The 26518-nt window shown below is 36.8% G+C and overlaps 1 protein-coding gene across 1 annotated transcript in view; it reads right to left on the bottom strand.

Moving 5' to 3' along the window:
• srbd1 (S1 RNA binding domain 1) overlaps positions 1–26518 on the bottom strand; it is a 65835-nt gene that overhangs the window by 22723 nt on the left and 16594 nt on the right. The window contains exons 10-15 of the mRNA XM_037697285.1: positions 25984–26091; positions 25529–25686; positions 25340–25430; positions 25040–25147; positions 8252–8343; positions 4407–4489 (exon numbers count right to left, since the gene is read on the bottom strand). Of these exons, the coding sequence (XP_037553213.1) occupies positions 4407–4489; positions 8252–8343; positions 25040–25147; positions 25340–25430; positions 25529–25686; positions 25984–26091 (640 nt within the window). The remainder of the gene's footprint in view (positions 1–4406; positions 4490–8251; positions 8344–25039; positions 25148–25339; positions 25431–25528; positions 25687–25983; positions 26092–26518) is intronic.

Raw genomic sequence — 26518 nt, 5'->3', positions numbered from 1 at the left:
TGAGTTATTTTGATGAATGGCAGATGTCCGATATTTAACTTTATCGCTAATATCGGCCAAAACCGATACCATGACGATAATATCTTGCATCCCTATTTGCTAATCTTAAAAGTTTCTGATGGTAATGCACTTTGCCCTTCAACCTCTTCAGTAATGTCCTTGTATGTTTAAACCGTGACAACAAATATAACTGATCTGAATATCTTATCTGTAAAACAAATCTTCTAACCTGAGTTATAAATTGTTCAGCACTAAAAACTGTAGCTGGACAAAAGTGAGTGAAACTGTAGTAACTTGTGGATTGATGTCACCAGTGTGTAAATTCACACACACAAAAAAAGGCAAAGATAAATGATTAACTCTTCTCACAAGCTTACTAAAACAAGCTCAACATCTTGTTTTGACAAATCACAAGAAAAATTTTTAAATACTTTTAGTTTGCGTGTGGCAGCTTCTACAACTTATATTTTAGTAATTTTTTTTTCTCACGCCTCATTGAGTCAAAGCAGGAACTATCAGTTACCATTTAGCCTTCATTTCTCACTTTTCTTTCCACCCTCTGTTACGTCGGCTCCTGTCTCTCCTCAAGGCACTGCCGCTCAAAACTGAATGATAGGACAGGATTGTGACCTCGGTGTGAACGTGCCGTCACTCACACAACTCTTTTCAAGTCTATGCAAATGTGCCCTAAAGATTGTGCTTTGCTACTGACTTGTTTGGGTGGAAATAAGCTTGTAACTGTCAGATGGAAAACCCCTGCTGCTTGCCAAACCTCAGCCTTATCACGACTGGGTTAGCAACATGCATATTATGTTATTTGAGCAAACATAAAATTCCTTCATTCATATCTGAAAGCTTTTGTTTAAAAAAAAAAAAAAAATCCAAACTGCTAAATGTGCTAATATTTACATTTCCTTGGCCAACAGTTTTTTTTTATTTACAGATATTTAAAACCATTGAATATATATTTACCTTAATAACCAATATAACAATCACCGTAGAAAAACTTGTCTGTTTTATCACTTATTTTGCCACTTGAACATTTGCAATCCAGCTCAAAGAAAACTTTTCTTTATACTTCTAAATACCTGTTGTTCAAACAAAGTTTGCTGTATGAAACAAATTAAACTTTTCTAATAACACAGCCTCCATGTCTGCCGTGCTAACAACTGTATATTTTGTGTTCAAGTGATTTAACATGAATGACATGACTGTGCACATAATTTCATTGGAGTAAAAAAAACAAAAGCAGAGGCTCTAAGCGACTCTGAATTAGCTTTAAAGTGTTTACATACTTTCAACAGAACTGGTTTCACCACAGTTTATTATTCTTTTCTGGGAAAAAAAAAATTATAGTAAAGATGTGCTTGGATGTTCCCATTAAATTGTTTTTGTACAATAAAGAAAAAACTCTCAGCCGTAGTTCACGTCATAGAAGGCAAATAAAGAGCAGCCATTGGACAAGAAAAAACATGCAAAAAGCAGGACTGGAAGAAGAAGAATAGGTGAGAGTTGAGGGAAAGAGTGACAGTTTCTTTAATATCCGGTTGGTGGGCGATGTTTTCTTAAGCAGCAGTGAGTGCCTTTGTGTGTATTTTTCAGTAGCAGTTAGTTTCACAGCTGTGGGGCTTGCCGAGCTGTTAACAGGCCATAGCAAAAATCAAAAATGAGTGAGAGGGATTTGTCTAAAAGGTCACTCCTGTTAAGTCGCTAATTATTGAAAGACAAGACTGCTGGATACTTGTCAGTTTAAGTGCCCTCAATCTAAAGTAGTCTTTTAAATGCACATGTCACGAATGCAAATGCCTGTAAAGATCCTTATTGATAGAAAGAATAACATTAGGTTTGGATTCACACTTTCCTGCTTCAACACCGGCATCCTGCAAAACTTGTCGATTGCCGGTGCTGTAGTAAAAACCATGTTCCCAAACCAATACTTATGTCCAATGCGATTTTAATGGGCTTCACTTTTTTTGCCCTCAGCTCATTTCCGCCTTTCTCTCAGAGCTGTCACTCATTGAGTCAGCAGAGGGAGAGAGAAGGGGAGCGCCTGCTGTGCCAGCTGTATAGAGTTACATCTGCCCTTGTGCTTTTTGGGTCTAATAGAAATAAACTTTCAGAAACCTCAAAATACCATAAATCACACACACACCAAGAACATGAGCTCACTCTTCTCACTCATACACATTCACACAAGACACTTATGCATACATAAACAGATGCAATTGAGCACGCTACGCACCCTTTAACTCTGAGAGGTTAAAGGGTGGTTAAGAAAGTGTGCACGAGTGTGTGTGAGCTCACATGCTGGTCAAACTGATGTCCCATCTTATATCTGTCAGCACTCAGAGTTTATTTACTCTGTTATATTATCATTTGTTGACCTAGTCACATGATCTGAGAGAGAGAAGTGCAGAACCATGGACACCCCAGGAGGGCCCAGCAGAACGTGATGAGAGACAAGAGCCTGTGACCTAACACGCTCAGCAACACACACAAGCACTTGCACAATAAGACCTGCTCCTTTCACTCTCCAATGTCCGTTATCAGCCAAATCTTTTCCTTATTCCCTTTTGTTAGGGTACAGCCGACATTTCTCCCTCTCTCACTGAAAGCTTCTGCAGTTTTACGTTTTCTGTGTTTAATTTTTCTTTTTCTTTCTCTACAGTAAAACAAAGTCCAACATCATCAAATATAAATGGCTTGTGCTCTCCCAAAGTTCACCCAATTATTAAAAAAAAAGATTTGGAAAGTAAAAAGATCAAATATTGACTGTTCAATATTTGGTTAAAATTGATACTGTAGTCAATATTAATCAAATATTGACCAAAGTATATAGTGTCTTGTTTGAGGATATGCTAGAGCGCACACTGAACGACACAAGAATATGATACAAGTGCCAACTGTCAGTAGTGAGTGCTCACAGTGTTAAATGGAGTCACTTCAGTCCCAAAGGAATTGATACTTTTTTTTAACCATAGCTCAATTTGTCAGAATTCTAATTGAATAATAAAGTCATTAGATATCAGTTTTGTTTCATGTTTAGTTGACATTCATCAAACAAAAAGCCAAGGACTTTCTAACTTCTGAAGATGGATACTTTGCTATTTTTCCAACAATGGATTTGCCTCGCTGTCACGCAGCTCAGTTCTCGCTTCAAAGCTCAAACGTTAAATGAGCTTCACATCCTCAAGAACAGGAATTCTGCCATTTTTGCTCTACGCTTGAGAGAACAACACCTGAGCTTCAGCCACTCCACAGTACCTGGTGTAGTTAGATAGTAAAAGTTCATTTTACTTTCAGCATTAAGTAAATCAATATCTATTTAATTATATAGCTGGCAGTCAAACAATTTACCCTGAATGTTTATTCACTTTTCATCCTAACTCTATCTGTATTTTTCCCCATTCTTGTCCATTTTCTTACCTGCCTTGCAATGAGAATAATTCTGAATTCACTGCTGATGCAAAAAGTAGGAACCTGATTTTGATGTTTATCTTACTTCCCCGCACAATGACAGGCAGCGTGTTCAAATTCAACACTTCATTTAACATTGCTTCATCTGCATGCACACTTAAACATAAATGGAAAAATAGCTATAATCACAAGCCAACATATGCACCATGAAGTGAATTAGTCACCTTTAGCATCATCTGTTGAAAACCAAGTTTAACTCCATCCCTACAAGCAATCTCTCTCCAACATTTAATTTCAACTAAATTGCTCAGGAGGCCACAGTTACTGAAAGCCAAGAGCTCAGGGGCCGGACATCCAGCAGTTATTGTTATTAAGTAAGTGTGTTTTATGGTTTAAAATCTAGTTTTATTAAAAATGAACTGATTGTTGGGCCGAACTGAGCACACCCGTGGGGCTGATTTGGCCCCCGGGCCACCAGTTGAATACCCCTGCTCTACAGTGTTCTTACATTCCTGGATATTCCATGGATATAATAAGATTTTTTTTCTTCTTTCTGCTGCCTTTCATTTTAAATCTCTTGTATTTTTTATATAGTTTATGGAATTGTTTTGTTTTGTTTTTTTAAAATGAATAAACTTTATACTTTATACATTCCTCCTCGTACACCAACCAAATTGTTGCTTTTCTGAATATGCAAGAAATAAAAAGTATAACATGGCAAAATGTTATCGTGCAGGCAGGTAAATTACCAGCAAAACAATAATATTGAACTGAACAAAAAATACCAATCACTGTTTTTGCTAAGCACAAAGAAATACTTAGTGGTTTAAAATAAAATAAAAAAGCTGCATTTTTGTTAAAAACTACCAATATTTACTGGGAGACTCCTTTCAAAATCTCCTCACAAACCAAAAACTATAATGTATTTGCAGTTTTAAGGCCAATATATAGTTGAAACAAAACAAAAAAAGATGAAAAAACGTAGTTACCTGATATGTTCCAATGCCTATGTGTTTCGGATCAATCTTCACCAGTTCAGCCAGGGGATCTTGGACACGTCTTCCAATAGACACTGTTTGTGTGCACACACACACACACGCACACACAAGAGTTATTTTTGTGACAAATGAGATGCAAACATTTGTGCATTTTATATACTTGTAATACAACTGAATATGCAAAACTGCATTATTTATAATTACTGATTATGCTAATTTTCTGCATAATGCAGATCTGTCCTGAGGGCAGGCCAAACTTAATTGTCATTCCACCACCTCCCACTAATATTTAATTAAAGCTGCCATTTAACACAAGACTCTGCAGATGTTATTTAGCATCATGATAAACCATGAACCTAAAAAACACAGATTTAACTAATCTTGTGCCCACTAGCACAGAAGATCTAATGTAGCACACAAACATACAATCTGCACAAACACAATTAGAGTAGCTTTTTAGGTTTTAGCTTGCAACTATAAATAAAAAAATGCATTTATGATGATTACATAGGCAGGACGCAGAAAGGATAATAATTAAATACACTTAAGAATGAAATAATACAAAAGAAGGGAAAAATAAATCCATAGTTTAGTTCTGATTCTAACTTGTAACAAAGCAAACGTCCTAAACTGTAATGTGTTTTATTAAATAAATTACTGAATGACCACAAACCCAAAAGGTTAGACTAAGGTATTCAATTCCCTCTTTCATTTGAGGTCTATCAAATAAAAATACTGAACAAAAACAAAACAGACCAGAAACTTGTGCTTTAAAAACACAATATGATTGATCAAAATTATACACCAATATTTTTGCCACTAATCTTGTCTCTTTATAGAACTTCTCACAAACGTTTTATAAGTACTACGCACTAAATACATGTTTGAAATTCTGAGGTTAGCATGGGTGTAATTCAGCATGATGTGTCAGATTCATATCTTTGTGGCAAAAAAGACAAAGAGAACGAGGAGGATGGGAAGTAGTAAGGAGAGTTGATCTGGAATCAATGGCTCTTGTCTTTCTTCTGGCTGCGGCAGGAGGCTGCTGCTGAGATAATATTTAGACAGGGATGAAGTTTCAGCCTTAACCTTGCTCAGTACGCCACCAGAACTCTCCAAATACTCTTTCCATCTATCCTGTCTCTCTACTCCGCCCAGTTCCTTCTAGAAGGAGCGGTTTTGTAAAAGGAAAAGTAGCATAACTCTCCGGCATTTATTAAAAGTTTACGAGGCAATGTACAGCAGAGATGAGGAACCTGCTCGGACACACTGAAAACATGCGCAGCGTTTTGTTAAGCATTCGTTGGTGTGCTGCTTTTATTTTAATTTGACAAATGTTCACAGATATGCAGATTGGTTTACCTGCCATAAACTAAGTGTTCCTTATTTCTAAAAGTAAACCCTGTGACAGTTGCACCATATAACATGGTACATTACAATTTAAATAAACAACGCTAGAAGTTAAATGGTGAAACGTGTTGAGTTTGCATTTATGATTTCTATTATTTCACGTTTTAATTACTTATCGGTTTACACAGATTTATAGGTTGAACCTATATTGCCCTACAATAATCTGGCTTTCTTTATCTGAATTCTAATTACTTCTCACTTTTTTTTTTTTTGTTAAACCCTTTCTATTAGTTTTTTCTGTTGTTTTTGTTTCCAGTTACACCTTTAGTTCACACCAGTTATTTTTTTCAGTTGATTACCAGAGCCAGAATATCAAGTCCTTGTTTTTTCTTTCTGTATTATTATGTTTACCTTTTGTCTATGATCCTCATGCTGCATGTCTTACGTTTAGGATATAAATGTTATCTTGATTCCCTAATCCACACCCTGTTTGGTTGTTAAAGTTAATTTGTTTAATCCACCTGCCTCCTGTTTTGCCATTTTGCAAATTGGTCCTACACTTGAACAATGTCTTTGGACTTTAAATGGTAAAAAACGCATGGGCCAACACCTCCCTTCTGTTTTTATGGATACTGTGTAGCTGATGCAACAATGTTCAGTCAGGTCATCTGGACGGTTTATTTTTTTTAATTAATTAATTAATTTAAAAAAATTAATTGGAGACTTTAATCCTTCATCCAAAGGGCTTCTTCAGTCTGAGGAGCCACCAAACAAACTGAGTCCCACAAGCAGCACACTCCGAGAGTGGATAAAAACAGTTTACTGGTGATAAGATGGCCTCCGGCATCCGCCCTCTCCCCCGTCCACTCCTCAGAGGCAATCATGCCAAAGTGGTTCATAACACCAAAGTTCATGCTCAATAATCCAGGTAATCCAGGTAATTAGCATTATCACCAGCAAACTTTGTTTTTCCACTATGGGAGTGTGTTGCTTGTTTGGTGGCTCCTCAGACTGAAGAAGTCCTTTGGATGCAGGACGAAATGCCTCAAAAAGAAAAAAGAAACCGTCCAGATGACCTGACTGAACATTGTTGGATTTTTTCCTGGATTACTGAGCATGAACTTTAGTGTATAGCTGATGATTTCCATGGTTTTAGTCAAGAATATAAATATGGCTCTCAGTTTTGCTGACCAAAGAAACCAAGTATAGGGAATAATCCTGGCTAGCTTGATTTATGGTTGTTGAATAGGAAGTCTGTTAGAAACATTTGTTCTCCACAACTCAATGCATGTTGTTTTCTGGGATGTTAGTAATATATGGAAAGTAATACCCACTGTTCATCTTATCGATCTTCAGTTCACTACAAGCTGCACAGTGTGACATGCAACAAGCATTGTTGGCGATAAAATCATGTTTAAATCATTAAAAGCGTACGAAGTCGATACAGGCTGGGCTGCACAGAGGAAAAAGGAAACTCAATTCAACACAAATTCTGAGAACCAAAAGAAGAATTTATGAGGCGACGGACTTAAAATTATACATTGTTTACTGTGATCACTGTTAAAACTTTTGCTACTTAAAAAAAAGTGTTGTAAAGTTTTGGTGTTTATTCCCAGGTTGTGTACTCCTTGCAGTAGAAAGCTGAATGTCTGCTAACTGATGAGTAAAGCTAGGTTAAATCAGAAGTCCCATTGCCAGATAATCATCAAATCAAACATTTATTTGTCACAAGTTTATCTCTGGGTTTTTGATCACAATTTAGTTACAACAATAATTGTTTGCAACCTGCTTTTATAACAGTGCTGTGTTGACTGTTTGTGTAAGTACCAATTTTAATCTCAAAATGACGGCATTTATTTCCCTTTGATCAAACACATATCACTGTGTAGCCATGATGGTTGTGGAAAGAGTGGAAAGCTAGGTGAGGTGAAGTCAAAGGAAGTTTGAGAAACAAGAAAAATCATAAAAGAACCCAAACAGAATCCCACAAATTTACAGTTTTAAGTTAAAAACAAATAAATTAGAAATAAAGTTTAAATATGTAGGGATATTGTTAGACTTCTCTAAATATAGATAATAATAATAATAATAATCCTCATTGTAATAAGAAATTTGTCCTGTAGGACCAATTTCAACAACTACCTGTCATAAAAGGCTATTCTGTACATTTTTTTTATTTGAGTTGTATGGTTTATTGGGGGAAAACTCACTAACAAACTTCATTCTTATTTAATCTATGAATATAATGTCACGAACAAGAAACTTTATGATTTATGTTGTTCATTACACATCATCATAATGAGCTCTGAAATATTGTGAAGACCCTTCACACGTTTCACCATTTTGACAGTAATGAAAAAAGGTAGTGTACAAACTGTTCACACACGAGTAACTTTAATGGCTTGACCTGAACAAGCACATACCCAATCAAACACTTGTCTAATCACCTACAGATAAAATCAAAACAGACTGAATGCTGGACATACCTGCACTTCTAAGGTTTGGGTCCAAATCTGGCATCTCTTTGACCGCCTCAGGACTCACACTATAGATGGAAGCACCTGCCTCATTGGTTATACTGTTTGAAGGATGGAAAAAAAAAAGGATAAAGGGAAGACAAAAGATGTGAAATAATGAGTAATATTAAATACCAGGCAAATAAAAAGTTCAAAGTGTTAACCCCACTTCCCAGACACAATGCTGGCACATATTACTTCAGCCAAGAACCTTGTAACAACTTATCAAACTGGTTCTACATCTGACTTGAGCTTCCCTTTTGAACTTATGACTGACATATCCAAAATAGCTTTATGATAAGTCGTTTCGAAGTTAACAACACAATTAAAATCTTTCAAATGCCTCCAGGCGCCATGTCACATACAGGTTAAAGAACCATGTGAGCCCAACATGCAAAGCCCAGTGGCATATACTTAAGTTCAGAACTGGTAGTTAGGTCATTTAGACAGTTGACTGAGATTTTTTGAACTATGGGTTATACCTTCAGAGCATTCATACTTTCTGCCTAAACAGTTCAAAGAATATCAATCTTGTCATACAGAAATGATTGACACTTTAATAAAATGCAGTATGATTAATGTGTGTGGATTTTGAATAGAACTGCAGCTCTATGCAAAGATTTATAAGTCACTACTGCCATCTACAGGTCTTCAAGTGCATTGCTATTGGTGATTTTTTTTTTTCATGAATATTCTGAGAATTTCTTTTTTTTTTTTAATTAAAATAACTTTCAAAGCACACTTTTATTATACTAATGTTTGCACTATTTTAGATTAATTCTAGTCTGGTCTACTTTCAAATCCATTTTTAGATTTTTTTTCTTCACTTTTATAATACAATAAAAAAAGAGAAAAGTCATTAGTACAATTATTAGTGGCTAAATGTAAAAAGAAAAAAAAAGTTTAAAATATTTTTAAAATAAACAAGCTAAAAACACCCTGGGTAATATTTACATTATTTATTTAATTTTTTTTCTTTCTCAGAAATTAGTCTATTTTACCAATTTTTTTTTTCTTTATTAGCATATTTCTCATTTAGATATACTGTATACGTAAAAAAATAAAAGTTGGTCATCAAAAAATATACACATATTTTCTATGTTAATGTATTCACTACAAAATGGTCTGTTTAATGTTCCATTACCAAGCAGCGAGGGCAGCAGCACAACAAAGCCAGTGATACTGTGCCACAACTGATGACACACAACTGAACCTGTCATATTGTTTGTTCTTCTTGAACTCTCGGACGGTTGGAAAAAACGGGAGTTTCCTCAGGGCTAATTAACATGTCACAGGGGTCAATAACGCCTCCCCTATGTCCGAAAGTAAAGCCTTGTGTGGCATGTAGACACACAATTACACATCTTATACCAGAGGCTTAGAACGTGCCGCAACAACCTTGCCACATATAAGTATCTTGTTAATGAGTAGTGGCAGAGGCCTTCTGATGAGAATCATGTTTAAATTAACTTCCTCTCATGGCTTCACTTTCCTGTCCTCTGTTCTTTTTGTCAGCTCCCTATCCATTGTGCTGACAGCTGACATATCGCCATGGCGACACTGCTAACGAGCACTGGCACATGACCTTCAAGGAGGCCAAAGCAACGCTGGTCATTAGTCTGATACGCTGTGCCTAATGCAAAGAGACATATGTACAAACACATAGCGGCAGGAGATATATTAATTTCTTACATAATACACAATGATGCCCACTCTACCCAAACATCCACAACCTCCTTTTTTCCACATTATAAATAACATTTTAATATTGTTAATAACACTGCAAAAAGTTAGGCAGTATTTAAAAAGTAGCAAAAAAATAGACAAAGATAGAAAAAAAGTAGAGATGGGGCAACAATAAATTTAAGATTTGATATAATCAAGCATGAATGGGAAAAAAAAAAAAAGAGTGTCCAACAACCCCTATCACATCTAACTTAATTAAGGATACTGCTGGGGGACCTCTGTAACAGCAGTGTCATGGATACAGCTCGGAGCCCTCATTGCCACAGCCTCCATGACTGTCACCATAGTGAGGGTATCACCCTAGCATACAACAGAAGGTCGTCTGCGATTGGACGGCCAATGCATTTCCAGACACACTTTTAGATCCAAAGGCACAGCTTGCCTCCTGGAGTAAGGCAGTAACTCCTGGTCATGTGGGCTTTTCATTTCTTTGTGTCTTCATTTGCTGTCTTAACTGTATGGACACATAAACACAAGTCTGGCTTCAGCCCTGTCCCTCCCTGGGGCAAAGTCACAAACAGGTTCTCCTATCTCCACCCAGTACTCATACTAAAGACACACAAAACCAGACACATAATGACTGCCCCTAAAGAATCGCAACAGAACAAGGAGATGGATACACACTTTGATACCTCATTACTGCCTTCAGGGTCTCAATGAATAAATTCAAAGCAGTTCAGTGGTTCAGCAGGGGAAAAAAGGGCAATATTATCCTAACAACAACAAAAAAGTTGGAAATAATTGGAAATATAGCAAAAACTAATAAGAAAAGATCATAAATGCCCACTTAATACCTCAAGTTATCCAAGGTTTCACACAGAGAAACTGTGTAAAGTTGTGTTATATGTATATTAGCAATGGACAAAAACAAATGCATTTTATACAGTTGAGCAATACACGTCTTTAACATTTTGCCAACATAGCTTTAATACAACACTAAGTTCATTTTATTTTCATACAACCTAGGGATACAAGATATTAGATTTTTGGCCGATATCCGATATGTTAAAACTTATTTGACCGATAACCAATATCAATACCGATATATTTTTTCCTAGACCTACTTACAGAAACTACATAGCTTTCTCTGCTGTGGAATTAAAATACTACATTATTCTTTTTCATTCAACCTTTATTTATACAGGTTAGTTCCCATTGAGCCTCAAGGACTCATTTACCAGAGAGACCTGTTATTCTGCATGGGCTTCATCAGTTTGGCCTGCTACCAATTGCAGATGCCAAAAATGGGGCTGAAAATGATGTAACACTATATAAATATATAATATATTTTAAAAAACAGTGCCTTTTATATTGGTGAATTATTCTGATGTAATGGCCAATGTCTGTTAATTAACTTTATCGCTGATATCGGCCGATACCGATACCATGCCGATAATATTGTGCATCCCTAATAAAACCCCTTTCTCCTCAAATAGGTTTATAAAACGTCCGTAAAAAGTGAACAAATCAATAAATAATAAAAATTTACATTAAAATGGTTAGAAAGCTTTGAAGCACTTACATTCACCTAATTATTAACAAAGTGCACCCACACATTTTTTAAATAAAATAAATTCTCTTATGCTTGTACATTTTTTTTCTTTTTCCAACATATCATGTTAGACAGAAAAGCTTCAGCTCCTTCCTATCCTACCCTTTGCCAGGAGCCACTGGTATGTAACAACATGTAAAAAAAACACAAGAAAAGGGGAATTGATCTGGTACCCTGTAGTTGCAAACATGTGTCAAATTTATCGGCACTCCTTTTTTAATTTGGGCACATATAAGACAAAAAAAATTACAAGTTAATGGCAAATACAGCACGTTGATAAAGTCTTGTTTAAGATCATTCGAAATGCTTTTGCATCAAAAGCCACATTCAACTATTTACGTACACACTTGCACACTGATTGTCAGATCAGGGTGAACTGGGGTTAAATAGAAAGATCTTGTCCAAGGACACTGGAGAAGGTGGGGTGGGGAAGTCGAATCAAATCACAGGCATTCCAGCTGTCAGACTGCTCTTACGCCTGGACCACATCTAATTTACTGTTTTTATTACACATAAATGGAACAGAGTGAACGTAGACTTATGAAGAACCAATGCATAAGCCTTGGCCTTAATCAATGTAACTTTTTTTTTCCCACAGAAAAACTATCTCAAACATACCACCAAAATATCTTTTGACTGACACATGAATGGGTCCAGGCTTAAAATAGAAAGATCCCCCAAATAAGACCTAAAGCTTCAACAAACATGTCAAAACTAATCACCAACAAAGACGCAAACCATCTGTTATTGTTTAGTCTACTTCAGGCAGTCACAGACAGCATCAATAATAGGAGTAAACTCTATGCTGATGTAAATCTGATATTTCGGTTATCTATAAATTCAAAAATATTATTAAATATTTTATTTTGAAGGTATTCCAAATTAATAATGCTAAAAAATACAACCTATAAGTCAAACTCTGTAACTACTGTAAATTGAACAACTTATGATGTCTCACCGTTTCCCACATTTCGGTTTGTGTTAAAGAGAAATAAATAAATAAATCTAATAAATAAATAAATAAATATAATATATATTATATATATAATACACACACACAGTCAGTCAGGACAAATATGGGTAATTTTCACTTTGCTTTCTCTCATCAAGGCAAGTGTCCAACACAAACTTCCAAATCTTGGTGTGTGTGTGTGTGTATTAGTGAATGGTGAATATATACATACCAGTATGTATATACATGCAGCACGCACATATACGCCACACTTGCCAAGTTCCTCTGTCTAGGCTGCTCAAACTGCTTAAATCCATTGTTCAGTCAGCTGCAAAGTTTGACCTCAGGGAGAAGAATTCAGATGTGCCATATCTCTCCCTCATTCACACAAATACACACACACATGCATGTCGGGTCTAAAGACGATGACATTTTTCACAGAGAAAAGCGTCCAAATGGCAGGTGTCAAGGGCCGTCAGTCTCTATTGAGGCGCTAGAAGGCAGGCAGGCTCACGCACACACACACACACACACAAACTTCAACTGCCAGTGTTAGGCATGTCTGAAAAGAGCAAAGCCTCACAGACATTCACATCAAACTGGTAGCAGCAAAGGCCTGTACTTGTACCCCACACAGCAACATGCAAATACAGCCCTTAAGATGACAAAAACACACATGCAGACTCATCCCACGTTTGTCACATGAAAGACTATTGCAGTGAACACTGTAAGCCTGAGGAATGATAGTGGGTGAAAAGGCTGGCCACCAGTAAGACATGGTGGAGGGGAGGCAGGTGTGTGGGTGAAAGGGAGATATTCATTGTCCACCACTGTAGTCACCCCCATCCTTAATTATGATAGGCAATATAAAGAAAGGATCTATCCATCTCTCTATCCTATCTCTTAAGCCACATCTAATATCCGCTTCGAATGTTATCAATCATTAAACGGCCGTTTTTAGTTGTTACCATCCCCGTAGGTTACATTCAGACTGTCCCTCCTGTACCTCCTAGTAGGTTTAAAGGTATGTTCTTATCGTTGATAATAGGATCAAGGGTTTAGGTTAAGGGTCAAGGATCAGGGAATTAGGTTTAGGATCAGGGATAAGTTAAGCTTCAAGGGTCAGGGGGTTAAGTTTAGGGTCAGTGCTCTGGGTCAGGTGTAAAGTTAGGTTTAGGAAAAGGGTTCAAAAAAGCTAACAAGAAAAAGCTTTCGGTTTTAGATGCTGACAAAGCTGCATATCATCAGCAATAGTGGGTGAAGCTGCACGTGGGTGAAGCTGCACATTATCAGCAACAAGAATGTACCTTTAAACCTATTAGGAGGTACAGTCTGAACACAACCTATGGGGATAACAATTAATAACAGCCATTTAATGGGCTGAGAACATTCAAAGCCACTGATCTATCTCTACAGACAGACAGATATGGTCTTGTAAAAATTCAGTGCACAAATAAGTGCCAATTTTAAGTGCCAAACCAATTTTTAAGTGAGGTCTAAAAGTCATGTTGTAAATCTTGTTTTTGTTAAATCCAGTTTAAACGTTAGACTCAAACCTGACTGTAACTATGTGACCTAAGTTTGCATTTTCACTAAAAACCCATATTGTTCAGGCTTAAAGTCTGGCTCAGAAAATACTGGTATCGGAACCTCTGTTAAATTATGTTTAAACAATTTTACTTCTTCATGCAATGTTACAACCATTTTCAGCACAAACTTCATTCTTTCTGTGTAATGTCACATATATAACCTTTTCATCGTCATTCACCCATGGGTTCATTTCCTTGTTGAAACAAAGATGGACCCCCACAGCCAGGTTGCGGCCTTTCCATGCCTCTAAATCCATCTGTCCCTCCATATATCCAACCTTCAAACCTTTCTGGGGGTACTAAGAGCCTGGATCTCACTCAATCATCTCTGTTCCTGCCACTGTATGTTCATCAATCTCTCAGCTTGGCCCCTAGGAGGATGCCTGGACAGAGGACATGACAAGGGATACACATAGCCAGCACCATATAAAGTCAGAAATACAGTTCCCACCACTGTCCTCCAGGTCCATCAACTAGCCAGTAATAATGATCTCATCACAACAGAAGTGAGCCAAAGGGCAAGACAGTCAAGGACTTACTGTGAGCATGACTGTGCGTCAGCAAAGGCGAATACTGTTATACACGTTAGTTTTTTAAAAATGGGTTTTGCTGCAACTGAGTGGGTTGCTCTCTGGCATCTCATAAATACAATTGATCAGGAAAATTAAAACAACACACAAAAGAAAACGGTGACAAAGTTTTCAGCAATGGAAAGGTAAGGGTAAAGATGCAGGGCATGTAGGGAGGAAACTTACATCAGCTGAAAGCTAAAGGTTACCTTAACCTAAACATAAAATAAAGACTATTCAAATCTACAGAATACAGCATCAAGAATTTGATGCAGGAGAAACTATACTGGAAGTATGATCGGTTGCTTCAAGATCCTCAAGGATCCAACTGTGTTTTTAAGAAAAATAGTAAGAGGGTGGTTCTCTCCTTGCCTTCAGGAACAAAAGAGCAAGTGGTCACAAAATTGGATGTGGTTTCTATTTGCCTTTAGCTATGGTCATAGTGTGTGTAAATAGTCATCACTGCCGACAGACATCCTAAACCTAACCCCACATGCTTGTGATCTCTGATAAGATAATTTTTGACAGCATGTTACAGCCAACTGGCCCCAAATACACAAAAGTATGACCGTTCACGGCAACTTTAAGGAAACTGTGTTTAAGCTGAACAACTAAAAGTAGTTATCAGAAATCCCAGTAAAAAATAAAAAATGATGGTAGTAACTTTTTTTAATTCAGTTTATTGTGTAGTGAACCTGATCTGACCCTGATCTGACCCTGATGACCTCAAATCTATCAGATGGACAGAGACTGTTATTTTCATTGATCTGAATACAGTCTGAGCCATCTGGTGACTTTCTTTCTTGAATTAATCAAGCAGAAAAGACAATTCTCTATAATCATTACTGTTTTACAAATGTTTGATAATCAAATTGTGTTAGTTCCATTCAATGCTTACAGGTTGGAAAGAACTACTCATTTTTATTTTACATAAGCAGTAAGTAATGATTTTTATTCCTCATTCAAAGAAGAAATCAGGTTAATATGCATTTCTTGATTTTCTGTCTGAAATGAGCTAAGTTTTGTAAGTATGTTAAAGGTCGGTTTTCGGTCAACTAAAATGTTTACTGAGAAGAAATGTCATGTTTTACTATTTGAGAAGATACAACAGCGTGAGACTCCACGAAGTCTGGTCGTCTGCAATAATCTTTTCTGTATGTTGAAAACAATCCTTGACTTATGATAACATCTTACATCACAAACCACACCTCTATTTCTGGTCCATCGACCAATCAAAAAGCTCTCAAATGACCCGGAAGTCGACCCATTAAAAATGTGGCAACTTCCCGGTTCTGGAAGAGTTGCTGACAATTAAGAGTCTGAGAAGTTCTGAAGAATGAAAGGAGTTCAGAGTTCTTGGGTGCAAACGCATTCAGGATGGTCCAGAGACGTTTTGGGATTATAATTTCTGTTTGAAAACCACGTACGACTCTCTGAGGGTTTGGTAGTTCTCACGGAGACGCTGAAAAGAGTCAGAAAGATGAGGAACTCGTGAATATTGTATGCATATATCTCATATATTGTCATACTACAACTAGTGGCACGTACCTACGTGACCACTACAACTGGTGGCCCGTCTACGTGCTCATAAATGACTGTGAATTCGTGTAAACATTGATTTTACATGTTGGCATGAAAAATAATAGATTGTTTGCACTCGACACGCAGCTGAAGCTGCGCTTGAAGAAAAATAGCAGAGCGCAGCGTGTTGGGCTACAATTGTAGCAAACTAATAAAATTAACTTTTAGAAATTTACCTTAACAACTTATAGAATAGTTAATACCACCTCTTTCAGAAAATTATCTGTAATATAGAAGTATTAAAACAGGTGCTGCAGGCCCGGCCTGGTCTACTCTGACTCATAACCTGGTTCGGTTCGGAACAGATCATACCGGTCTCAGCTGCTCACAATGAATGATCCCAGGGTCAACACCTGATGAGTCATTTTTTGTTTTTTTGCTTGCTTCCAACACTTAATTTACACATCACCCTATTATCCACAGTCAGAAACAGAGAAGACCAGTGAGGCCACACAGTCACCCCACTGATACACTCTGATAGGTTGTGCCCATCTGGATGTGAAGGAGGAGCCAAGGGCCAATATAAGCTGGGGCGTTCTTTTGCACGGGGCCTCTGCTTCTGGTTCCGGGTTGCGACGGGTTGTGACGGGTTGCAACGGGTTGCAACGGGTTGCAACGGGTTGGACGGACGCCTCAGTGCTGAGCTTGTAATTTTTCCCTGCCTTAGGGACATAAAAGGGTAAAAACAATTTACCTCTCTTGATTTTATTGAGTCAGTGTGTTTCCTCTCCACCTGGGAACGAAAAGAACCGGAAGGGCACCGTGGACAGAAGGCTGACACAGGTCTAAATGGTAAATGGGGTAAAGAAGAGTGTCCAGGCAGGATGAAGTGGACTCTCAGGAGTAATTTGCAACAAAAAAGGTTGCAGCAAAGGTCAAAGAAAAGCTTTACGATCCAGTGGTGAGACCAGCTATGTTGTATGGTTTTGAGACAGTGGCATTGATAAAAAGACAGGAGACAGAACAGGAAGTGGCAGAGCAGAAGATGTTGAGGTTCTCCTTGGGAGTAACAAAAACGGATAAGACAAACCCGTAAACAACATATAAACATACCACTCCACTGTCATCTGTCTGACCACTGCTGGGCACTACTACAGATTTTAACAAAGCCTGCATGCTTTGTCTGTGTTAAACACAACAACAAATGTTGCATTGCAGTGCCACATTCAAAACTTCACACACAGCAGGAGGCAGTAAGCCAGTCAAGAGAAGCTGTTAACAATTTTTATACATACTGGTTTATTCAACCTCCAATCTACAAAACAACTTTCTTCAGTCAGAAATGTTTGTTCTAAACTAAAACTACTGATTTACTGATATACATATATATTTTTTTAGTATTGGAGCACAGCTATATGGCAAATAACCCACAATGCAGTCAGTGATGACATCACAGGTACACTTTGTCAGATTTGTCTCATTGTATATTGTCCTGTAGCACCTTGGCTATTCATTGCTCAAACTTGATCGTGTGCAATTACTTTGAAAATCTGATGAATGAAAAGTCAAATTAGATGAGTCAGAGTGTTTCTATTGAATACTAAAAGTTAAAGATCATTTGGTACATGGTAAGTGTCCATAAGTACGTGCCTCAGAGAATTGTTATTTTTGGTGTTTGTAAAATTGCATTTCAACTTCACACTGTTTCAGTAGTTACATAAACAGTATATTGATTTTTTTTTGTCTGCAACACAAACAGCAGAATTGACTTATTTGTTGTTAAATGTTTACGTAGTTGTTACATAATCAGCATCATTACTGTGCGGATGATGACAGTAAAAACAGTCTAGAAGGGAAATTAGGTTAATTTTCTACACTGCCATGTAAAGGCAATGTGATGCTTTCAGAGGTTCAACACATTTGTTCATGGAGCTTTTATTTAAATAAACTTTTTACTCTTCTTAACTGCCTTTGTCTCAAATTCATGTTTTGGTCTACAAGTGCAACAGTGACATAAATATTGTGGCATGAAAACTCTTTAGGTACTGTTACAATTAGGCCTGTCATGGTAACAAACTTGGCTGGGCGATTAATCGTCTTGGAAATTATTGTGATAAACGATAATATTGTTTGAAATTTGACAATAATTAGTAATTATTGTCAAATTTAAGAAGAAATGTTGGATAATTTGTTTTGAGTGTAGTAACTTTTTTGACCACCAGTATAAGGCAGTATAAGACTGTTTGAACCGAAGGATGGATAGTGAGAGAAAAAGCAGCGTCTCTGTAAGAATAATGGGAGGGAGGTTACAATGTACTATTTAACCAGAAAAGGTGCGATAGAAATCACCTGTTCTTGAGATACAAACAAATAGACAAAACCTGTGGGACATTGGTGCAGAATATCTCACCTCTTAACACACACCAAACACTAGAAAGTCTGTCCTGCAGGCTGACATTTCTGGCTGTCATTTCAGCTGAGCACTGAGGCAAATGAACAGAAAGCGAGAGACAGATGTGTGGAGGGGAAAGGATGGTAAGGGAGTGGAGGGGTGGAGAAACAATGAAGGCTCACAGGGAGACAGGAAGCAGACGGTGTAAATGAAGCTGAGGACTTTAATGAACTGCTGCAGTCAAAGCTGACTGAAGAGGAGCCATGAGCAGCAGACAGAGGCCTAATTATCTTTACAAGTACAATGTTTGCATAAGTACAAACACAAATATGACAAATATTAACAAATTACATTAGAAAGCTTAGTCTAAAAATATTTAGAAAAAACTTTTAAGACTGTCCACATCACTTTTAGTCTGGTATCATGATGTTTATATTATAGTTAGATAACAATACGATCAAATATAAAATTGTATGTTCTCTTTCCCTATATGCATATATAAACCACCACTATGTAACACACACATGCATCATATACATTTTCAAAGATAGTTGATGTAAAATTCAACTTTCAAAGAAAATGTTTTAGCAACAGTAAATGGCCAATACAGATAAAAAGAGGTTGAAAGAACAGGGATGTTGAAACAGAGAGGAAGTGTTTTTCACTTTGAGAATATGCAGACAGATGAGACCGGTATAGTCAAGAACAATTTGTAAGTGCAACTTGTCAATCAAAAACTGTGAAGTCCTGTTTGAGTATAACATTCATTTAAAACTGTTTATTGTCACAGAATGACAATCACAATGTGTACACAATCTAGGTCAGTTAATTATCTTGAAACAGAAAGCACCCAGACATCTTGCAGTTTCTGCTGCGCTCCTTTTCTCCATCACTGCCCTGTCTTAAAAGTATTCACCCCTCACAGTCATTGCACCTGCCAATTTTGAGGTAAGATCTCCACTTTCAAATTATTAGTATAGTGACTTAAAAACCTAGGAGGACAACTTTATTAACCTAGCAGCAAAGCAGATATGGAATGGATCAACAACTGCAAAATCATCACCACAACTCAAGATGTTTTACTTTCTTTACTTTGCATGTAGCTATGTGGAGAAACAAAAAAACTACAAAAATCTGTCAAAGAATACTAATAGTTCAATTTTCAATAAATCCAAGTTAGAATCTAATTAAGGTAACACGATTTTAGTTGGCGAATGAGAATTACTGAAGTCTGAAATAAATTATTCTGCATGAATGACCGTTAAATATCAATACTGACAGACAAATTATAATGGGCTCAAGCATCAAATTATCGCTAAGTTTTATCTTATGCTTGTGTAGTGAGTCACGTGAGGTACGTGTCACTTGTTGTATGACAAATATATGGATATATATTTATGCATACTTTTCACGAGTTCTTCATTTTTCTGACTGTGTAATGCCGTGCATTGAATTTAAAGGAATGCGAACAAGAGACGTTATTACCTTTGACCCATCAAATGAATGGAATCATTTATTTTCAGAATCAAAGTTTAACATCAAACATTTACATTAATTTGGCAAAATATGAAAATAATAACAGACAGTTTCACAAATAATGAACTTCAAATCACTCGGCGGTGATTTGAGGACTTTGCTTCAGATATTTCTAAAATATCTGTACTGATTTTGTGAGAGAGAAGTGAGTTTAAGAGTAAATTGAGATTTATCTTACAGAGGAAATATGTGAGGGAAGTTTAATCTGTTTAACCAGAAATTGCACGCTCCGTCCGATCTCAGCTTCTCACGGTACACTTGGTCAAAATAGAACCATCTACCTGTTGATGATGAATCAGCGTCGGAGTAGTTCCTTTCTGACTCGTTTCAGCGTCTCCGTCGAGAACTACCAAACCTTCAGAGAGTCGTGCGTAGTTAGCTCAAAACAGAATTATAATCCCAAAAACCTCTGGATTCTTCATTGCTCTCTTGGACTCTTCATTGCTCTGAAACTTTCAGAACCGGCTGCACTCTCAATCTCAATCTAACATGAACTGGGAAGTTGCCACATTTTATTTGGGTCGACTTCCTGTTCAATTTAGAGCTTTCTGATTCGTGGAAGGACCAGAAAGAGGAGTGGTTTTGACGTAAGGTGTTTATCAACAGTCGAGGTCAGAGAATGAAATTTGTTTTCACATACAGAAAAGATTATTGCAGCAACAGCAGACTTCGTGGAGTCAACTCTTGGTAATCTTCTGAAAAAGTTTAAACATGACATTTTTCTCGGTAAACATTTTAGTTGACCGAAAACCAACCTTTCACATACTTACGACTTGACTCATTTCAGACAGAAAATCAAGGAATGCTTATTCAGGTGATTTCTTCTTGGAATGAGGAATAAAAATCATTACTTACTGTTTATGTAAAATAAAGATGAGTAGTTCTTTTCAACCTATAAGCATTGAGTGAACTAACACAATTTGATTATCAAAACATTTGTAAGACAGTAATGATTATAAAGAATTGTCTTTTCTGCTTGATTAATTCAAGAAAGAAAGTCATCAGATGGCCCAGACTTATTCAGATCAATGAAAATAACAGTCTCTGTCCATCTGGTAGATTTGAGGTCTTCAGGGTCAGACCTGGTTCACTACACTTGTCTACCAGGCAATGATTGATTTTGCTTTTTAAAACATTGATTTGAAAAGATGCACACAACTTTTAAAACTGTGTGACTGAGGGAGAAATCGGCAAAGAGGAGTGCAAAAAGAAACAAAAATGTGAATAATAACAGAAGTTAGACAGTAAAAGAAAACTTTGGCGCATTATCGTCTGGATATCAAAAGCAAATTTTGACACCCAATGTAGAAATATTTTTTCTGCTTTTTCAAAGTTCATGCAATTGCAAAAAAAACTTTTACAAAAACACCATGCTACACTGCTCACACGTGTTACTGGCTGACAAATGTAGTTGGATGCTATTGTACGTTCAATGCCACCTCAAAGGTTTTCTTGTCTTTTTCATACCAAGAGACACATCAAAAGTAAAAAAAAAAAGAAAACAGCAGACATGTCAAGATGAGAAATTTTGCTGCTCTGAAAATGCTCAAGAAGGCTCATAAAAATAGAAATATCTATAGACGTGGAGTTGGGAAATAATAATAATCAAATGGATCTTAATGTTTCGCTTTGACCGATGCTGTTCTTTAAAAGGAAAAATGTGATGTGGGAGAAACAACATGATCGATTACACTTACAGTACGACCTCTGAAGTGTACACACACGTATGAACTTAAAAACACTGAAAAAACTCCGACGCACATTCAAGTACGAGCTGTGGTCCCACTTCTAACCTCAAGTCAACAAACACACATGGAGCTGAGCAAAAAGTAAAAGACATGGTGCAAACAGAGGTCAGTGGTTATTATCCTTGGATAACGGTCCTGTGCTGTTATATTCTGAGGTTTGGACTGGATTTAGTTACGGACGAGACTCGGGCCACAAAAACATCTCTTTAATTGGACTAAAGTGAAATAAACTCCAGATGGCTTTAATAGATATTCACTTGAGGACACATTCCAATTTGTCGCTCTCCATTTTATCCAGCTTTCTGGCTCACCCACACATGTCTGTTTAGTTGTCTACTCTTTTTGAATTCTTTATTTGTAAAGGTTTTATGCTTTCTATAGTTAAATCAATTTCACATTCATTATCAGCCCCTCTCTAACCAATACCCCACTCATTTCAATATTTGAGTTTGTCCTACTTTATGTGTTCTGGAAAAATATTTTTAAAACTGAAACTTCAGAATATTTTGGGGGAAATCAAACAAAAGAGGTTTTAAACATTTGAATTTAACAAAACTGCAAATCTATTTACCATTAAGGCCAGGATCCAGTAACCCAATGCTTTCTCTCTTTGATTGCATCTCTGCAATCAAACATTGGCTAAACAAGAACTTCCCGTTTTAAAATGACACTAAAACAGAATGGATTTTATTTGGTGACAAAGATACAACTGGCCTGGGAAATTTGAACATTAACTTCAGTGACAGTGTGAGAAACCTTGGAGTGACCTTTGATAAGGCTTTACACTTTGACAAACATATCGCCTCTGTTGTCCGGTCTGGATTTTTTTTATTTACGCCTTTTAAAAAAGGTCAAACACTTTTTAAATCGTTGCGACTTGGAGACGGCTGTTCATGCTTTTATCAGTTCTAGGCTCGATTATTGTAGCGCTCTGTATGTTGGTGTATCTCAGTCATCAATGAGCCGCCTCCAGCTTGTTCAAAATGCAGCAGCTCGCCTTTTAACCAACACTCCTAGACGGGACCACATCACACCTGTTTTACTCTCACTACATTGGCTTCTCTGTCCGTTTTAGAATAGATTTTCAACTTTTATTATTTGTTTATAAAGATCTGAATGGCCTCACTCCTCCTTATATAACAGAGATGTTAAGTTTCCCCGCCCGCTCCAGGTCTCTGAAGTTCAGACAGCTCCTGCTCTCTGTTCCTAGGACAAAATATAAACGCTGGGGTGATTGTGCCTTTTCTGCGGCCGCACCTCGACTCTGGAATGAGCTCTCACTTGAGCTACATCAGAATACTGAACTTGACCCTTTTAAATCGAAGCTTAAGACTTTTTTTATTCCAACAGTCTTTTAGTACTTAAATATGTGTTGACATTTCTGGTTCTCTTTTTGTTATTGTGCTGTGTTTTTTTCTTGCTTTTAACTTGTTGTCATTTTAATTACTGTTTTTGTTAAGCACTTTGGTCACCATCACCATGGTTGTGTAAAGCGCTATAGAAATGAATAAATGAAATGAAAATGAAAACTGATATACATACATATTGTATATATATATATATATATATATATATAGTGCCTTGTGAAAGTATTCAGCCCCCTTGAACTTTTCAACCTTTTGCCACATTTCAGGCTTCAAACATAAAGATATAAAATTTTAATTTTTTGTGAAGAATCAACAACAAGTGGGACACAATCGTGAAGTGGAATGAAATTTATTGAATGTGTCAAACTTTTTTAACAAATAAAAAACTGAAAAGTGGGGCATGCAATATTATTCGGCCCCCTTGTGTTAATACTTTGTAGCGCCGCCTTTTGCTGCAGTTCCAGCTGCAAGTCTCTTGGGGTGTGTCTCTATCAGTTTTGCACATGGAGACACTGAAATTCTTGCCCATTCTTTCTTGCAAAACAGCTCGAGCTCAGTGAGGTTGGATGGAGAGCGTTTGTGAACAGCAGTCTTCAGCTCTTTCCACAGATTCTCGATTGGATTCAGGTCTGGACTTTGACTTGGCCATTCCAACACCTGGATACGTTTATTTGTGAACCATTCCATTGTAGATTTGGCTTTATGTTTTGGATCATTGTCTTGTTGGAAGATAAATCTCCGTCCCAGTCTCAGGTCTCTTGCAGACTCAAACAGGTTTTCTTCCAGAATGGTCCTGTATTTGGTCCCATCCATCTTCCCGTCAATTCTGACCATCTTCCCTGTCCCTGTTGACGAAAAGCAGGCCCAAACCATGATGCTGCCACCACCATGTTTGACATTGGGGATGGTGTGTTCAGGGTGATGAGCTATGTTGCTTTTACGCCAAACATATCGTTTTGCATTGTGGCCAAACAGTTCGATTTTGGTTTCATCTGACCAGAGCACCTTCTTCCACATGTTTGGTGTGTCTCCCAGGTGACTTGTGGCAAACTTTAAACAACACTTTTTATGGATATCTTTGAGAAATGGCTTTCTTCTTGTCACTCTTCCATAAAGGCCAGATTTGTGCAGTGTACGACTGATTGTTGTCCTATGGACAGACTCTCCCACCTCAGCTGTAGATCTCTGAAGTTCATCCAGAGTGATCATGGGCCTCTTGCTTGCTCAAGATGAGTTCAGTGATGGAGTTAATCTCAAAGCAGTCTGCTCCTCAGATAAAGTCTTAAATGATTATTTTTATATATGGATTTTCTGCTAACTTATTTTATATATGCATATTTATGTTCAGTGCCCTGAGATGACTTCTGTTGTGACTTGGCACTATATAAATAAATTGAATTGAAATTGAATTGAAAGCATTGCAATAAAAAGGTTGAATAACTATCAGACAATTTGGCAGTTTTCTAGAACCCTAAATCTTGATTTCCCAAGCATGAACTTGCACAAACGGATGATTTTTTTGAAATCAGGTAGCTCCAAGCATCACTGACAAAATTCCTTTTAGTCTAAAAGTCACAATTTATGTTTTAATCTGGACAAAAACATATGCACGTAGTATGAGGTTAGATTTTACATACTTCATAATGATGTAAGTAGCAAATTACGCTGAATCATGTGCATGAAATTTTAAACTTTCAGCCTGTTTTATTGTAAATTACTACTTTTTTCTTTTAATGTTTCGTATGTGTAATTGCTTCCTCTTGTATGTAATCCAAAAATGTCTTACCAGTAGGAAACATCCAAAGGGTTAAAAAAACGTCTGGAGATGAGGTCAGCAAAAAAGGACTCAGTTTCACGGCAAGCAGTCCCGTTGCCAATGACAACCTTGGTACAGCTAGTGGGACAAAATAAAAACAACAAAATCAGTAAGCATAAAAACAGCAACGTTCAAAAAATACATTTGACTGTTATTAGGTTTATTTTACTCTTTTATTGTTAATATATTTATTTCACTGAGTTAGGTCCCACTTATGCAAAACACAAGTCATTTTCTGTACTTATAACAGTAATCATTTTGTAGTAGTACCTGTATTTGATCATAAAGTGGCGCAATTTCTCTGCTTCTCTTTGCTGTCCTGAATTATGCAGGTACACAACATCAGCGTGAAGAATTTGACCTTGAAACAGAAAAACAGAACAAACACAATGATGATCATGAAGCATGATGATGAAATTTTCTGTCCACAATGAACACAACAGACTTTGTGTTAGTTACCTGTGGGGGAGAGGATGGCCAGTTTACAGCCGTGTCTGAACCCAGGATCCACTCCCATGATGACGCAACCCCTGACTGGACAGACCAACAAGCGCTGGCGGAGGTTCCGCACAAACATGGCAATCGACTCCTTTTCTGCAGCGCTTGTTAGCTTAGTCCTAATGAGAGGAAAACCAGAGATAATTAAAAATTAAGAATTAAAAAAAAAAAAAACGAGGAGAGGAGATAAAAAAATATATATACTAACTTTAAGCTCAACAACAAAAATAATTCAGAAGGTAAAATTTACAGTAGAAATATATGTATATGTTATAAATGTAGAAAATGGTTTCAAATTCCTTTATATAAGGGAAAGAATGAAAAACATAAGAAAATGAAAGAAACCGAACCAAAATAGACAAATTGATAAATTGTGAAAAGAACCAAACCTAAAGAAGAAAACATGCCAAAAATACCTGTAGTTCCTGGTGAGGAAAGGCAGAATAAGCCTTTTATACGAGTCTTTTACTGCATTTGTAATAATTGTCTGCAGTTCTTCTCTGGCAAATGTTTTTGGCCTCCACCTGCATTAAGATAAAGAAACAAAACAGGTATTTTCTTTGTTCTAGGAGTCATTTCGAACCATAAACGCAACTAATCAAAAAAAGGTTAATCAGTTCCCAAATTCCTCACTCAAATAAAAACAATGTTAGTCTGCGCACCCCACAGCCACTTTAAACTAATTATTTCTAATAAACTTCATTTCAAATTTCTACTTGTCAGATTTTAAAAAAAGTAACAGAACTGCTTAACTCAAAACGTTTTAATTTGTCACTTTCTCTATTAAAATTAAAAATGTAAATATATTCCAGATTAATCAATTAGCTCTTTCCTTTTCACTGCATCCAGTAATTTAAGATATATAACCACACAGAAACTATTATAAAAAAGAACACACACACACACACACACACACATATATATATATATATATACATATATATATATATA

This window comes from Nematolebias whitei, chromosome 1 (genome assembly GCF_014905685.2).
Source record: "Nematolebias whitei isolate Nwh7 chromosome 1, NemWhi1, whole genome shotgun sequence".
Taxonomy (NCBI): domain Eukaryota; kingdom Metazoa; phylum Chordata; class Actinopteri; order Cyprinodontiformes; family Rivulidae; genus Nematolebias; species Nematolebias whitei.
The sequence above is the reverse complement of the archived record's forward strand: the minus strand, read 5'-3'. Positions and strand labels throughout refer to the sequence as shown.